Genomic DNA, 16,717 nt, shown 5'->3' on the forward strand with positions numbered 1-16,717 from the left:
GAGAGAAAGCAAAGGGAGAAATGTTAAGTTACTTCTTCCTGCTGATTATCTACAGGCAGCGTTTCCACCTACAGGGAAGGTCCAGGCTGCACTTACAAGGTAACGATGTCTGCATTGGCTGCCTGGACTGCAATACTGAGCGGGTCCTGCCCGTCACTGTCCACTGCATGTTGGTTCGCCCCTCGCTTGAGGAACAAACAGACCTGACTGCACAAGAGAAAGGAAAAACCATCAACACAAATGCCACCTTCACAGGGCACATTCCCTTCTTAACCACTAAAAAACCCACCCAAAGGCCAGTTCTTTTGCCCACCCCCAGGGTGATGGAGCAAATCAGAGCAGTGTGCAAAGGACTCACCCAGTATGTCCCATATACGTGGCATGATGCAAGGGAGCCCGGCCTCTGCTATCTTTTTGGTTAACGTCTGCCCCGTTCTGCAGCAGGAATTCACAGGCTATCAAGGAGCCCTGGCAAAGTAAAGGGGGATTTCTAAATGAATTCTGAGAGGATGCACAAGCAAACACCACACTGTATGTTACCCATTGTTAGCGACCTCCAAACTAGAGCCAAGACCTCACATTCCCAACCACAACCTCCCAACCATGAGCACAACGTACCCCCATCACGGCTTGAACCAGAGGAGTTTTGTTTTCATCTTCATCATTCACCCAGTTGACCTCAGCACCGTGTGCCAGGGCTTCTGCCATAAGCGGCAGGTTTCGGGCCTGTGCTGCTTTGTAGATCAATAAGCCAGGATGCAGCTCCCTCAGGTCCTCCAGATCTGATGCCTCCTGTTCAATCTCTGCTTCTCCACTTGACTCCTCTGACACCTCACACTCTGAGGGGCAGGAAAGAGATAGAGAGATGTGACCCAAAAGCTTGGCATTCCCAATTTGCTATGTTCTCTGCTGGTCTTGGCACCAAATAATCACAACTATCCCTCCTTTCTAGCTGCTCCCCACCCTACTTCCATCACCAGCCTGTGTGTGACACCCACCTTCCTCCGTCACGCTGTCCACCACAGAGCCAAACACCAGGATATCAGTGCTGCCATCTGTGCTTCCTCCAAGTCCGCTGTCGCTGCTCAGACCTGCAGGGCCAACAGAAGAAAAACCAAGGCCATTTTAATACCCAGGCACTCCGGTACCAGTCAAAGCTGAGACCACAGGGGAAAAAGGGCTGCACAGAGCATCACAAACACATTGCACCAGGCACTGCTGGCAAGGGAGAGGGGGGACTGCTACCCCGTTTAGCCCCACTCAGTAAAACTGCCAAAGGAAAAACTGCAAAAGCCTTATGGTGTCCATGTCCCCACGTTGCTGTTCATGCAGGGATGCTCCAACATTGCCATGGCACTTCTGGACTGTCAAGGACAGCACTTGCTGCAATCCATGAGGGACGCTGTGACGTAGACTGGAGCAGAGCAGCAGCAGAGACAACTTTGCAGCAGGCTACATGGTGTCAGAAGTAAATGAAGACACCCCTCTGCTTTCACTGTTAATAATATCAGTTTCACTCTGCTTTCTCCAGAGTTTTTCAATTGTTACTGAGGCATTTGCCAATTCATTGCTCTTGATTATTGACCACGACTGGACCAAATAATGTCAGTAGTGTATCTCAAACTAATCTCAAGGCACTGACCATCAGCTCTTTCACTCTTCTGCCTCCTCATGGAGCTTCACACCTTCCCTGCTTGACTGGTGAAAGCTATAAGGCAGCTGATTACACACAGTGGCGTCACAAAGAGAAGAAGCAACTTGTCCAAGGACATGCAGCAGATGAGCAACTTTGTACCTTCTTGAACTCAGATCCAAAAAAAACAGGCAAGAGGATGAATGAAGGGAAGGAAGAATCAGTGCAGGAATTGCCTCTGCAGAACAGGGATGGGACATCACCCTTGCTCTGCTCCTTAAAAATGCTGGCTGGGTTCTGCATCCTGCTGCATTTAGCTTGCCAGTGACTGTCAGGGTTGAAGGCATCTATCTTTGATTCATCCCAGAACTCAAGATGTTAAGTGCCCATGGTTTACATTTACCTACGCTCAAATAGCTGTGATTAGAAAGAAAAATAAGCCAGGCTGGAGCTGGCAAAATGTTTCAAAAACACGAGTTGAACAGTCACGGCAAAGAGAAACAAGTCTGCAAGAACTGAAGTAAGAGCCTTGAAAACCAAAGCAGAACAACAAACCTCAACCTCAGGGCTGCTCAGAGAGACCTTCAAAGCAGCTACATCCAGGTACTAAATCAAGAAGAGCCTCTAAATAAATGCTCCTGAAATTGCAGCTCACAATTAACACTTCCCCAGCCAAGGCAGATAAGGAAGATAGCACAGAAGCTAATTGACCTACATGCAGACATGGCCCCTTGCACTTGTGCCACACTGACAACCACCACTGCTGGGCTTCATTCAGTGCTCCATAGGAGCTAAAGAGTACGACTGCGACTTCCACTAACTGACCCAGAAGAGAATTACATCAATTGTGAGGACACTAGTCAATGGTCAGCAGGCTGCCTTTCTCTGTGTAGTGATATCACCCTATGGAAGATACAGACTCGCACCAATTTCTGTGGTGCTTGCACAGTTCTGAATCTGCCATCCAGATCTACAGAAGAATCTGAACTGAGCACTTGAAACCCTTCTCAATTTCAGCCATTGGGAAAGCAAGTCTCTGAAAGCCATCACACAGCATCTGATGCTTGGTTTGGAACAAGTCAAATTTAGGTGTCTCTTTTGCTGCTAGCTGCCAGAGCGTCACCTTACCTCCGTCCAGGAGGAACGGCATACCGCTCCCACCGGGACCAATGCCACTGCCACTCCATGGGCCACCTGTTAGCGGATGCTGCACAGAGATGTGGCTGGCACCTAGAGGAAGGTGGACGGAATATGAGGGGAGTTTGTCACATACACTAAAAGAAAAATTGTCCGCAGTAAGACTTGCTTTAAAAAGAAAAAAACACTTAAAAAAAAAAATACACACCATGGGGGGGAAAAAATTAAAGCCAAAATAAAACCAGAAAAAAAAAAACGTTGACGGGATGCATAGTCTGGAAGGAAAAACATAGGGCAAAAAAATCCCGTCTACCAGAATGCAAACACCAAGGGCTGATTGGATGGGATATTAAAACCATAAAAGCAATAAAAAGAGCGATGGGTTGGAGTTGTTGGAAGTAATTCCCCATTGCTCTTCTCGTATATTTACCCAGGATGTTTGTGATTTGGCCAGCTGAGTGCCTCTCCAAGTGAGGCCAATGCCTTGCCTTAAGTCTGGTGCAATGCACATGCCTTAGAAGAGTTGGGAGGTAAAGAGTGCCAGAAGCAGGGATACCTTCTTTCTTTCTTTGTACTTACTGCGTGGGCCAGAGCCAGCACCAGTGTCAAAGTAGGAGAAGAGAGAATCCAGTTCATCAGGGCAAAAGAGGGAATCTCGACGGAACTTCCTCTCCAGCGTGGCTGCTGTTTTAGAGAGACATGGACATGAACAATTAATAACACACACAGATGAGCGATGCAACAGTTCTACAGCCATGATTAAACACGCTGAGCTTTGAGAGCCCTTCTCAAGCAGGGAGGTTCCCACCTGATGACAACATGGCTGGTGATGCATTGCCTGCTTCGTGGCGGTACTTCCTCCGAGCTGTGGGTGCTTTTGTGGTGCTGTTGTTCCTCTGGCATTTCTTCACACACCAGCGTCGAGGTTTCCTCTCGTTCTCTGTTAAAGCTTCCCCACTTGGTAACTTCTTCAGGAATTTCTTCTCCACGTATTTCACCTTGATCCAGGCTTCCTTGTCCTGCCTGGGAGAAGAACAGCACAGGGTCACACCACTCATAGCAAACAGTTATAAGGAGATGAGGCTGCGCTGGCTCAGCTCCTCAACTCAGCTTTGAGCCCTAAAAATCACTGAGACCAGGATGAAAAAGGCAGAGTTTCTCAAACCTTAAATATATTTCCCATTTCAAAGCAAAACTGAGGAATGCTGAGAGTGGAAGGGGATGGCCAAGGCCACACTGTGTGCTTCAGTGAGAGCTTGGGCCCTCACTGAATGCCAGCCCCACTGTCTGGCTTTCCAGATTGCTCAGAGTAGAGCTGAGGGATGTATAACTTCCCCCAGAGCTGGTAGGAGCACTACATGCACTCAGACTCACCTGGAGCTCCCTGCTGTTGGTTTCTTAAGTCCAAGTTCTTTACACTGCGCCTCATAGATCTGATTCATGGTGCTGTTCCCCAGCTCGCACATCAGCTGCAATACAACCAGGAGAGAATGAAGTACTCAGGTGAGGAGTTACTTCTGCTACCAGGCCAGACTGCCCTCCCCACCCAGCACTGTCCAGATTTTGGTGTTAAAAGCCAACACTCACCTTCAGTAGCTCTGGCTCCCAGGAATCCAGTGTGAGAGATCGGACTTTGGAGCAGTGGACACCCAGACTCCTTCAAAAGGAAGAAAACTGGAATGGTTACAATGCTTCAAAACCAGAAGTGATTGTAGAAGCTATTGCAGAAATGCTTAAGTTGATATCAATCAATCCTGCTGCATTATTCATGTTAAAAGCTGTTCTTCTGTACTATCGATCTTCAGATCCTTCCATTCTACTTTCCTTGCCTTCACATCCCTAACAAGAAAGGTTTCCCTACTTGAGTTGAACATCACCAGTGTTTGATGGCTCGTTAATCTGAACAAACATTATACACTTTACACTCATAACCCAAGCACCTGGCTGGCAACACACGTAGAGTACCTGTGGATACCAGAGCACTCAATGCATAGCAGAATGCCCAGGTTGATGCTGGCCCATCGGGGATCTGGCTGACCACAGTCACAGCACTGGTCATTCCCAGGGATGCTCTGCACTCTTTGCAAGATGGACTCCCCTTTCACATTGCGGTCCCGTGAGTCGGTAGCAGAATCAATGCTGCTCGTGGATGGGGAAGCAGTTCGGTCCAATCTCTGCAGGGAACAAAATAGGATCTAGGATCTCCAAAGCACTGTGGAAGAACTTGATTCAGATCTTTACATTGCAGAAGCACTCTTTGAGTTAGCAAAGCCACCAGTAGAAAGGGTATTTCCAAATGGTCTACCCAGCCACACTGGACATGTCACAGCTCAGAAGCCCACTGCCAAGGCTCTGAGACCCCACACTCAGGACCTTCCTTGCACCCTCACTCACTTCAATATAGTAGCTGTCAGGACTTTCCCGGTACGCAGAAGCGATGCTGGCTTGAACAGCCTGAATCCAAGCCTGACGCAGCTTCTCTGAGTCAGCCTGTAACATGCAGCTCCTGGAAGGGAAAACAGAGAGTTGGGAAGAATAAAAGGGCAGGATGCAAGTCCTGGTCAAAACTGTCCCACTTTGTCCCCATGTAGCCTTTTCAATTTGGGTGGCACCCTGATTTGACAGGCATGGGACAGAAATGAGTCCAGCTATTTTAGAGGGATGACTGCGGCCAGTTTCACAGTCTGTTTGTACATTAGGTCTGCATAGCCATGATGAACTTCATGGAGACTTTAGAACACAGGCAGAGCTGCCTCCCAGTCATCACTGAACAGATCAGGGCAGCATCTGCTCAAATCAAATTTGTAGCAGTTCTATGTACAGCCCACAAGCCATGAGGATGACACAGGGAAGCCTCCAAACTTACTTGGTAGGCGAGACAACCTCAAAGCAGAACCTCCTCTCTATGTCTTCACATGGCTTGACAGTACAGAGCCGCAGGTCTTCCACCACCACCGTGAGGACATCCTGAAAGAGTGAGAATAGGTGGCTCTGTCAGCAACCTGAATCTGTCATCATCAGCTCCTCAGAAACCTCCTCCCCAGACTCTGCTGATTACCACATGCAAGGTCAATAAAATAAAATGAGCCAGCCCATCACAGGATGAGTTTAGAGCAATAGGAGGGGGCTGTACAGGACCTAACAGTGGGTCAAGACAGGTTGGCCAATCTGCCCAGTGTCACCTGAAGAAGCCTCACTGACCTTTAGTTTTTTCTGGTACACCAGCTGGCTGTTCTGTATGGAGAACCACCTCCTGGGGGAAGACAGACAGATAGATTGAGGTCAGAACAAATGAATGGCAGAGCTCAAAGAAGCTGAAAACAACTGTCAAACTCACGCTTCCCCAATACCCTCAATCAGAGAATAACCAAAGGATTTACAGCCTTAGGGAATGACTATTGGCACTGAGATACTGTGAAAGCAACTGTCCAAGATACACTGATGTATGTGAAGGAGGAAGGAAGGGAAGAAGTGACTTGAGCAGTTCATATTATTACCTAGGATTTCTGGAGCAGAAGACTGTGTGCACATTGGCCCTGGTGCAGGTAGAAGTCAGTGGGACATACTGCACTGCTTAGGGCTGGATGGACCTACTCAGCAGGTAACCTGGCGTTTACTGGGAAGGCTGGATTGCTTGCACGTGCCACAGGCAGTGTGCCTCCTACCTCTCCAAGCTGTCATAGGGAAAGCCAGAAATTCTTTGATATAATGAAGAAACTTCCAAGTGGTAAAAAGAATAAAAAACACATTAGAAAACCCTGCTAACTGGCAGTGCTACAACCAGTGTTGGAAGGAATAATACAAACAGGTTGCACATGTTGTTATTTTTATGCAGAATAAGCTACATACCAGGCTGAGCTCTCAGCAGCCACTACAACCAACAGGACACCAAACAGAAAGCCAAAGCTCCTGTTTGCTGCAGCTAGAGTAAGGACACGTCAGTGGGAAGGGAATCTGCCTTCTTAGGGGACCACCAGCTGCCAGCTTCCCATTGAAATACAAGCGACAGAAGGTCCAAATGATGCTGATATTAGAGGTAATTCCCTGGTGTCTTAATCTGCAGTGCTAAACCCAGCCCTCCCAAGTCGCTTGCTCAGCCCATGATACAGCCTAAGGATTTAGCAACCTGATCATCTTTCTGGAAGAAGGCACTGAAATATCCAAGCATAAATAGTCAGAGGCTTGCAGCAGGCTGGCATTTGAGCACGTATCACACTTGCTTTGCAAAGGAACTAGCTTCCCTGGGAAAAATGAGATGAGACAGGGCTCTCTTTCCTTCGTCACTGCTGAAAGATTAAAGAGCGAGATAAAAGACATCAGTAATAAAGGATCTGACATGCCTGTGAAGAAATGGGAAAGCGCAGGTAACTGGAGGCCATCCCACCTACGTGGGAACCCCTTTTGCTGAGCTCATCTGGTTCTGCATCTCTGAGCTGCCGTGACAGCCACAGTCTGTGCTCAATGAGCTCTGCTGCTGTCAGGTTTCTCTCTCTCAGGTTCTGGTTTCCAGTCCTGCTCCTTGCAGCTGCATTCTCCTGCTCCATCAGCCCAAGGTGTCCATTGCTACCTGTGTTGGCTCCTAACCCAAACCAAACAGGGGATTTTGCTGCTTGCTCTGCCTGACCCCCACTCATGAAGGGGAGGCACCACCAGTGAGTGGCAGGGTGACAGTAAGAGGGCAATGAGTAGGTAGGTGACAGGAGCTGTGAGCTGCCAAAACGCCAGCAGATATGGCTGAGAGTGGGTGGGAATGAAGAGAATGAGATGACTGCAGGGAGGAGACCAAGTGCGTGGCTGGGATGCAGGAAGGCATGGGGGAGGGGGGGCAGCTGGGATTTGGGGGAATGGGAAAACTCAGAGCTCTTGACATAAGCCTTATTTCAGACATCAGGACAGTCAGAAGGCCTCAGAGATTTGTGTTCCATCCAAGATAAGTGCCCTACAGAACAGCCCTTGAATTCAGCATCAACCTGCCACAATTTGGCATGACCTTCTCCTCTGCACAGACATGTGGTGTGCAAGTGAAAGCATGCATGTCAAGGGACAGAGGCTATACTTAAGATGAGCTCAGTGTTCATTTATTCTGAAGTCTAATGACAGCATATTTAAACCCTGCTGTGGCATATAGAGCGTATCCCATAGCCAAGTGTAGGATCTGATGATATTACATCATTTCCCTGTTAAGTGAGAGGAGGAAATGTGGGTCAAAAAAGCATTGATCTCTTGCATTAGAAACTAATTGAAAGGGTTTGAAAGCTCCTGCACAGCCATCTATGAAACCCATTAACAACCTCAAGGGAAGCTAAACACACAAACATCAAGCAAGGCTAGAACATGAAACCTCTGCTTCCAGGAGTCTTTGGCAGCTCCTGCCTGGTGCAGGCATCATACGAGACCAGCATTCCTACTGATCTATCAGCTGAAATATTTATAAGCAATTAAGAGCAGGGTCAGTGCACAGACAGCCACCTCTCAGCTCCCAGCAGTAGAGCTGATACTCACAACTCCTGCCTATTCCCCCTCCCACAGCAGACAGGTTAAATAACTGTAGCCCTTTAAAACCAAGCACGTCTTGCTACGTTACATATTTCTCTTAATTGCTATTAATTTACAACTTTCCTGTGGTATAAGCTGTGTTCAGAGTCTTGGCCCAGATATCAAATGAAATACAAAGTATTACTCACCGGTTCCAGGTTTTGAAAGCATTGCTGGCTCTCTTGAAGAGGTAGCCTTCCATCACCACTCCATTTGGGGCATCGACATTAAACTCCACCTTTGAGTCATCATAGGAGAAGTCCTGCAGATAGAAAGAGACCGATGCTCTAACACGGCTGCATCCCCCCAGATGGAGATGACCCTATTAAAAGCTTAAAGAGGAAGAAAGCACCTATTCCAAGATTATGAGGTTCAGGCAGAGCTATCTCTCACAGCACGCTCCTTTGCTGGAGTGGGCTGCAGCCATGAATAGCAGCCAGGAGCAAACCACATTGCAGCAAGCTCATCCATCCCTATTGGTGGAGAATGTGCTATACATGATGCGTTTCCCACGCTGGTAGCTGATAAGGAGAAAAGCAGGTAGCTCATTATTATGAGAATTCAAAGTTGCCAATATCTGGGGCAGTCTGCAGCGCAAAGCATATGGATGGAGGTGCTTTTCATTGGCCACACAAGGCACCAGTGCTGACTCTCCTGCAAAGGGCCAGAGCAAAGTCCATCCTTGCACAAGGAAAACAGGCATGAAAGTTTCCAGAGGGGAAGGAAGACTTCTCAATTCCATTTTCATTACCTATCATCATCTGCCACCTCCAATTTGCACTCACACGGTTCTCTACGCTATGCTACCAGTCAGATCTAATTTGTCAGGTTTGGCACTGATTCACCAGATAGATCTCATGGATTCTGACAGCTGGTGAGCAAGACACAGAGCAGAGAGAATAGCAGCTGCTCCTGCACAACATGGGATTCTTCTCCCTGGGCAATATCTGCCTCCTTCTCCAGAGAATCTAGGTCAGCAAACTTAAACCACTGCCCCCAACCTGGGAAACTGAGGTACATTTCTCCTATGTGCATCCCACTCACACCTCCCTCTTGAGAGCAAATATCTTCCCCTGCACAGCCCAGTTCAAAGACCCAGCACAGCACAGTGAAAAGCAGCCCCATTAACTTCAGTGCCTTCCCCAGCTCAGCAAATGAAGACCCTCATGATGCTGCGTTGCCAGGCAATGTGCACTTCACTCTCATTAAGATGAGTTATTTTCATGTTCAGAGATGCCAGCTTGCCTGGGAGGTGTCAGAATCAGAAGAATACTGATACAGAAGGAGGAGATATAATGGGACAGGACTGAGTCATCCCTTGGAAAAACAGCATGATGCCCAATTATGCACTAGAAACTCTGCTGTAAGGCACACAATTAAATGAGGTCTGCTCAGCCCCATATTTTCATGCTGTAAGAGGGTAAATCCCACAGGGCGGGGGGGGAAGGGGGTGGAAAGGGGGGTCTCTTCTTCAGAAGTCTTTTGTGTATATATTGAAAACAAAGGCTAGAGGAAGTTTTCCTCTATATATCATAGAATGGCCTGGGTTGAAAAGGACCACAGTGATCATCTGGTTCAAACCCCCTGCCATGTGCAACCAGCAAACCAGGCTGCCACATCCAGCCTGGCCTTGAATGCAACCAGGGATGGGGCATCCACAGCCTCTAACTTATAACCACTGAACCCTGTGATTTTTGCAGAGCTGCTCCCATGTAAGACCCCTATCAATGAGATGAGAATCTGCTCTATTCTATAAACCAGCAGATGTACAAAAGTGTGCTTAGAAGCACACAGTAGAAGATAAAACCCTTCCAAGGGCACCTTAGCAAATGACACTGTGTGCAACGGGTACAAAACAGAGGGGAGGATCTGAATTTAATCATGTGATCCCAGTTGTCCTCATCTAATCACAGGGCAGGAGGGTAAGGAGGATGTACTGCTGATGGGAGCAGGAGGAACAGATGGGCCACGTGCGTCAGAGTAAATCCACTGGAAGTCAGGGGAGTGGAGCCAGGTGTGCCTTTAACTTATATTTCTGCCTGTGTAATTCCAAAGCAAGGCCACTGCTGTCAACAGAGCTGCTGGAGGACAGGATATGCCCAGCAGACCCTAAGCTGGATTTGTAAAGCAGGCTGAAACCAGGGGAGAGCTGAAGGGTAAGGAGCAATCAGCCTCTTATCCTGGGCACCTCCCAGTCTGATCCTCAGGGGCAGCTTGCTCCATTCCATCACATCACACTGGGAAGCACATCAGGTCATTGCTATAACACTGTGCTGAAGGACAGCCCAAATGCAGAAGGGAGGGGAAAGAAAACAATCCAGAGTTTATCCCCTGATCGATGTCATTTCTCCTTTTCAAAGGCTGAAGAGAAAAGGTACAGAAATGGCTCATGGAGCTGAAAGGTAAAACCATGGCTGGACTCGGGATGGTTTCAGGTACCCATCACTCAGCCAAGCTCTACTGTAATTGTCAGAGTTCCATCCAGCACATCAGAATGAGCTTCAACTATGGGCTCCAATGACACATTCCTGGGCTCATACAGAGAACTTTCTTAGCACAGCCATTGAAAAGAGGACTCACCAGAATATTTGTTGATACCTCACATGCACATATTTGGACTCCAGCTGGAAGCCAGCTTAGAAAGCTAAGATCATCCTCCCAGTGGTGTTGAAACAGCACGGTGCTGCAGCCATAGCTGAACACAGACAGATGTGACAATGAATCCCCTTAACAGGCAGAGCTGCCATTAAATGGCCCAAAGTCTGCTCTATTCATTGACACAAAAAGATTTTAATCCTGTTAGTTCTGGGAAATAAGTCAGAGTCCTGGCTGAGCCAAACACATCAGAAAGTCTGTTATAGCCCTGCTTGCAAGGCACAAACACAGCAGGGGCTGCCTGGCTGCAGGTGGAGCGAAGGAATAGGAACTTCTCCCCATTACACAACACCTAAAGTAGCTTGCTTCCACTTCACAAGGCCTGAGAAAGCAGAATAAGAGCGCACAGGTATGCTTTCTCTTGGACCCTCTTTCCCTATTTCCTGCTATGCATGAGGCTTTAACGCACCTTATTTCTTCCCATCATTTCTCTGCCTGCTCTGAATGACTTCGGACTGATTTATTAAGTCTGCACTGAAGACCTCATAGCCTTTGCAACACGAAAAATAAATGCTCAGCACAGAAAAGCCATCCTAGGATTCAGATCTGAATGGTTTCAGCTGCAACACAATCACAATTACAGACAGCAGGGACACACTGGATCACACTGTGTTGAAAGAAACCCATTGTCTTCCATAATAAGAAGCCAGATCTCTGCTATCATCTCCTTCCAGTGAATCACTCTGGGTCCAACACCCCCTCCCCATCCCCTCAGCCTGAGCTTATAAACAAGGCTGCTCGGGAGCTGATGTGTTAGAAGTGATGCCACGCTGGTTTCCATGGGAGCATGCTGACTGCTGCTGAAACAGCACTGAAATAACAAATCCCAAGGGACGCGTCCAGAGGGACTCGAAAAAGGACATCACAGAGACACTTAAACCAGGAAATGGAAGGCAAAAAACCCAGCACATGCAGGCACAGACACAAGATCAGGGAAAGAAAATAACACTGTTTCAAAGCTGCTTCTCAGTCCTCTCCACTACCAACTCCCCCATCCATAAGGGGGGGATGCATAGGGATGCTGGTGCTGCAGACCTAGCCAAGCTCTTCCACTCTCTCCCATGAGAGCAGCACTTCGTGCATGGGAAATGGCTGAAATTCAATACATCTCCAGCATCACAGACTTAATGTGAAGAGGGAAGACGTCCCCCACCTCCCCAGATGCTTTTGGCAGGGGAGTGTTTTCTAAGTAAACTGCCCTGCCTACGAGCTGCTCCCTGAAATAGGAAGGTTTCATTTCTTCCCACCTGGTGGTATCCTACATGGTATTGATTGAAATAAAATCACAGCATGTGACAAATGCTTTCCTCCATAGAAAATAAAGGCTTTATCCAAAAGAGCCCTTTCTGCTGTTGTTAGGTAAGAAAGGATGCTCACTATTTAACAATTACATTATGTACATCCATGCACAGAACAGAACTTCTCCTGAGCCAAATGGGAAGCTGTGCGACTGCTCAGCCCTGATTCCAAGGATAGCAGAACTGAGAGGAATATTCACAGCCCTTAAGGATGCACACACCCCCTTCCACACAAGCACTGGTGCACGCACATTCTGTTCTCTTCTAGTGCCTGAATATATTTCAAGCTTTTCCCTATCTGGTTGTTTCTACCTTCTGTATATACAGAGTACGACCCAAAACATCCATCCTCCAAAGCAGATGGTATTCGGATGAGAGCTCCCCCACCTACATTCCCATTCTTCACAGTCAGTTTTCACTCATTACAGCCAAACCTCCATCTACAGACCCTTTGTTTCTTGAATCTCCTAATACCAAACAAACACCCCCCAAGCTCCGCAGTGTGCCAGCAGGTGATGCTTAGAGATCTGTACCCTACCCTTTTCCATCCCACAGACAGAACCAAGCACATTTGCTCTCCTGCAGTAATAAACCTGTACTTGCACTTGGGTTGTATGCACAGCCCTACAGACACACTCCTTGCACTCCCTCCAAGGGAAAAGTGCCCCCTGAACTTTCTCCCCAAGTCAAATCAAGGCTGCAGGAGTCTCCTTACCAGGAGGTATTCAAGCCTGCCGAAAATCTTCATGATGTCAGCTGCAAGGGAAGCTCTGCAGAGAGCAGCTGTGTCCTCTCTCCCGTTCGCTCTCTAGAGCAGCATCTCTGCTAAGCACCGTGGGCTGGCAGGAAAGGAGGGATTTCTTATTCAGCCCTTTCTCCTTTACCCCTCCTACTCCTTTTTGGGAAGCAGCAAAGCTCTGCCGTTGGCTCCAGTCAAAGCAAGGAGCACCAGGCGAAGGAAGTCTGCCGACCTCTAGGGACCACCTGCCTGCCCCCTCCCCATGCCTCCCATTCACAGTCAATCAGCTTAGAGCAAGGGCTAATTACCATACAGCTGTCAGGGAGGCACAGAAGGGAGCGGGAGAAGCCAAGCAGCACAGAGCAAGGTTGACAGAAAGATGCTCAGCGAACGTCCCCTGACCTTAACAGCCTCATCTGCTCTCAGCAGGGTCTGTGCTTCCCCCAGCTCCAGGAAGCAGAGCCACCCCATGGCCAGCAATCCCACTCCTGCTCCCACAGAAATCTGGGTGGTGAAGCACCATATGGCCCCTGGTTTGTTATCTACCAGCTGGGCTAAATGAGGCAGAGAGCTCTGCTTTGGCACTCCTTTCCTTCCCAGGCAAACCAGCAACAGAAACACAATCGCTTCCTCCGTTTCTCTGGAGCAGGGAATTGGCACAAGCCTACAAAGGAACTGCTGTGCAGCATCATATTCTTCTGCTTCCATAGACCAGCCTGCCTATTAAACCTCATTCTCCATATAAAGAGTAAACTCGTATTTATGGTAGCCCATAAAGATGGATCCATCCTTTCCTCTTGCTGATTTTATTGGCACCCTTTTAGCATACGTGAGCATTATTTTCATATGCAGGGTGAGGCTGCAAATGGAGCTCTAAGGTTTTAGAGCTGGGAAGGCAGAGTTAAGATGACAGCTGGAAATGAGAGCTGCTCTGGGAAGCTACACAGAAGGTGACAGATGCTCATGCAGGAAGAGGGGAAGGCATAAGAAAAAGCACCCGAATTCCAGTATCAAAGAAAACAGTTGAGATTCACACTGAATTTCTTTCTGATAGGTACAAGGAGGAGAAAAGATGCTTCTCCCTGTGGTAAAGTACAACCAAATCTCCAAGTTCTTGCAGAGAGCAGAGGATATCCCTGGGTTGCCCAGGGCTGAGCATGAAGACACGCACTCAGACACGTGCTGTGCTCTCTATGGAGGTGGCGAGATGCTCACCAGACGTGGAATGCCACATCCCTCTGCTGTGGGAGCAAATCAGAGCAGCCAAAAAGCAGCTTCATCACACTGCCAGGCAGGAAGCTTTAAAATCTAAATTGCAGTAGGGATGGTCAGTTCTCTTGCAAGCTTATGCACACGGGAAGCCACAGCTCCATGCACATGCACCTTAGTGAAAAATAAGTGCTTGTTCTCCTTCTCAGAACCTGACCCCTGATTTATTCCCTGCTAGTCCATCCAAAGCCACGCAGTGTAAAGAGATTAATCTGAAACGCATTGCACAAGAGAGACCTTCTGCAGTCCCCTGAATGAAGTCATCACTCCAGCAGCATCCCCAAGGGGATGAAGAGTTCACAGATGGGTTTTCTCCTCCCTCAGAACACTTAACCACAGGGAGCACACGCACAGGATGATTCACAGGGGATGTCTGTCATTAGCTTTCAAATCCAGTTACGTTCCCATTTCATGCCTTATGACAGTTTGGAGAGAGCATTAGAAGGAAAATAAGGGGCACTTCGTTTTTGTCCTGTTGCAAAGTATTGATCCACAAAGTGCCTGCCAGATATGGATTCCTAAATGATTCCTGCTCAGGGCTTGGTTCACAAACATATCTCAGGGCTCTCTTGAGATTCCCTAATACTGTGCCACAGCGCATGGAGATGCTCTGATCTACTTTAGCTCTTATTCCACTATCAAAAGAACTGAGAAGAGCTCTGAGGAGAATTAAACCAAACTCATTTGAAACTGGGCTTTAAATTTACATCACCTGTATTTATATTGCAGTCTTAAACCCGTTGCAAAGTTTCTTTCTTTTGCTTTCAAAGGAAGGATTTGGTAAATATCCAGAACAGCAAAGTGCTAATACAGAAAAAGGGAGGTATGAAAGAAGAAAATGTGGTACTTACCTGCAAGAGTGTCTGCAGGGACATCAGTAACACATGAAAGAAAAGGAAAATGGGAAAAAATATATAGTTATTTTCTACAAGGATTTTTGAGCATATTTGCTCATATTTACTTCATGATAAATCCTAGTAGCTCTCTAGTCATGGTGGTTCTTCCCAATTACAGCAGGTGGGAGCACACACAGCGAGTTAGCATGGCTCATGTCTATAAGTACCAAGGAAGTGCACCCATTAATTGGTTTGCTGGGTGATTTAATAAAGATTCTGGCCATCTCAGTGCCCAGCCCAGATATGCTGCTACAGTGCTCCTAACCATGGGGCACAGGGCTGTGATGGGGAACTGAACTGGACACATATGAGCATAAAAGTGTCAGAAGGGATGTGCTGGTATTGCAGCAGCTGGCATTCATAGTTCTTGCCAGACAATGCTTGCACACATCAAGCTGCAGCCCCAGAACTCACCCTTTGCTGTATCATCGCATGCTTATGCTCCATCTCTCTCTTCTCCACTGCAGAATCAATCACCAGCTGATCCAGCTAAAGTGGGGGAGAAAAACTCCAGGAGGTCACAAAGGAGAATTATGAGTTTATGAGTCCATCTCTACAGCAGTGCTCAACACCTACACCAACCCTCCCCAAATCTGTAAGCCCCCACAAAAGGAGGAAAGGGCCACAGGCTGTTTGGTTGGGCAATGGAAGTTATTGTGGCTCCTGGCTGCTACAACATAGTGCAGCAGAGTGCATCCACCATGCAGCTTAGCATGATGCTCTGTCCACTCCATGATTACCAAGCAGCTGAATGGGAACAAAGACATCCTTCCAGGGCAAAAGGGTGTAAAAGACCAGATTGAAACAGACAGATTCTCTATCCCTCACCTCAGTGGCAAGCTTCTTCATATAGGGGTCCAGCTCGTGGAGAAGACTGTAGCCCTGCTGGAAGAAGGTGTACTGGGCATGCATAAAGGACAGCATCTGGGGAGAGAAATAAAAGCAAGGTTGGAAGAGGACAGCATGAAGAGTTCTTATCCCTTATTTCCCACATAAAAAACATCCCTTTGATGCACAGCTCTAACACTTTCCTTTCCCAAACCAACTTATTCACTATGTGCCTCTCCCTCTTCTTCCTTCCTTACACACTGCCAGGTAACCCCTTGTCTTGAGCACAAAGCACTGAGAGCAGCATCCTTCACCCCTCAGTGTACCCTCTGGGTCAGGGCTGTGAAGTACTGCTCTGGGCCTTCATTCTCCCCTCTTGTTAGCATACCTGCAGCCCCCGAGCAGTCCCAGACAGACAGAACCTCCAGGGCAGACCGAGGAGTTGGTATGCTGACCCATGCAACCTGAAATGGAGAGGGCTGCCTTTCATTGAGTCACTGAGAGCAGCCATAGAAAACACAGAGCCCTTACCGCATCCAGTATTTCAAACTTCTTCTTGGCCTGCAGGACGTTGATCTGTGAAGGGATCAAGACAAGACTCTCAGCATCAGCAGCATTAAGCAGTCCAATATGGGGATTTAAGTAGGAACAACTTGTTGCAGTGCTCCTAGCAGCAAAACAGAGACTATTCAAGGACAGCACCAGAAAGAATGCCTTCTAAAAAGAC

At 47.8% G+C, this 16,717-nt stretch overlaps 1 protein-coding gene across 16 annotated transcripts in view; it reads right to left on the reverse strand.

Annotated features, from left to right (window-relative positions):
- Nucleotides 1–16,717, reverse strand: part of ACAP3 (ArfGAP with coiled-coil, ankyrin repeat and PH domains 3) — a 66,958-nt gene that overhangs the window by 4,943 nt on the left and 45,298 nt on the right. For 2 of the 16 annotated variants that reach the window (XM_085509043.1, XM_085509040.1), the window contains 17 exons: nt 16,522–16,566; nt 15,991–16,086; nt 15,577–15,651; nt 8,455–8,567; nt 5,972–6,023; nt 5,637–5,737; nt 5,165–5,276; nt 4,736–4,944; nt 4,358–4,427; nt 4,145–4,239; nt 3,579–3,793; nt 3,350–3,454; nt 2,762–2,863; nt 999–1,091; nt 619–839; nt 359–468; nt 97–207 (listed from right to left, as the gene is read on the reverse strand). In XM_085509043.1, coding sequence (XP_085365169.1) covers nt 97–207; nt 359–468; nt 619–839; nt 999–1,091; nt 2,762–2,863; nt 3,350–3,454; nt 3,579–3,793; nt 4,145–4,239; nt 4,358–4,427; nt 4,736–4,944; nt 5,165–5,276; nt 5,637–5,737; nt 5,972–6,023; nt 8,455–8,567; nt 15,577–15,651; nt 15,991–16,086; nt 16,522–16,566 — 1,925 coding nt within the window. Of the gene's footprint in view, nt 1–96; nt 208–358; nt 469–618; nt 840–998; nt 1,104–2,761; nt 2,864–3,348; nt 3,455–3,578; nt 3,794–4,144; nt 4,240–4,357; nt 4,428–4,735; nt 4,945–5,164; nt 5,277–5,636; nt 5,738–5,971; nt 6,024–8,454; nt 8,568–8,657; nt 8,803–11,369; nt 11,451–12,973; nt 13,260–14,503; nt 14,546–15,576; nt 15,652–15,990; nt 16,087–16,521; nt 16,567–16,717 lie in introns of those variants that run through there. The other 14 variants (XM_085509041.1, XM_085509049.1, XM_085509046.1 and 11 more) reach the window with 14 other exon arrangements.

The sequence above is a fragment of the Coturnix japonica genome, chromosome 9, assembly GCF_054131305.1.
Source record: "Coturnix japonica strain WE chromosome 9, WE-NBRP24, whole genome shotgun sequence".
NCBI classification, from domain to species: Eukaryota; Metazoa; Chordata; class Aves; order Galliformes; family Phasianidae; genus Coturnix; species Coturnix japonica.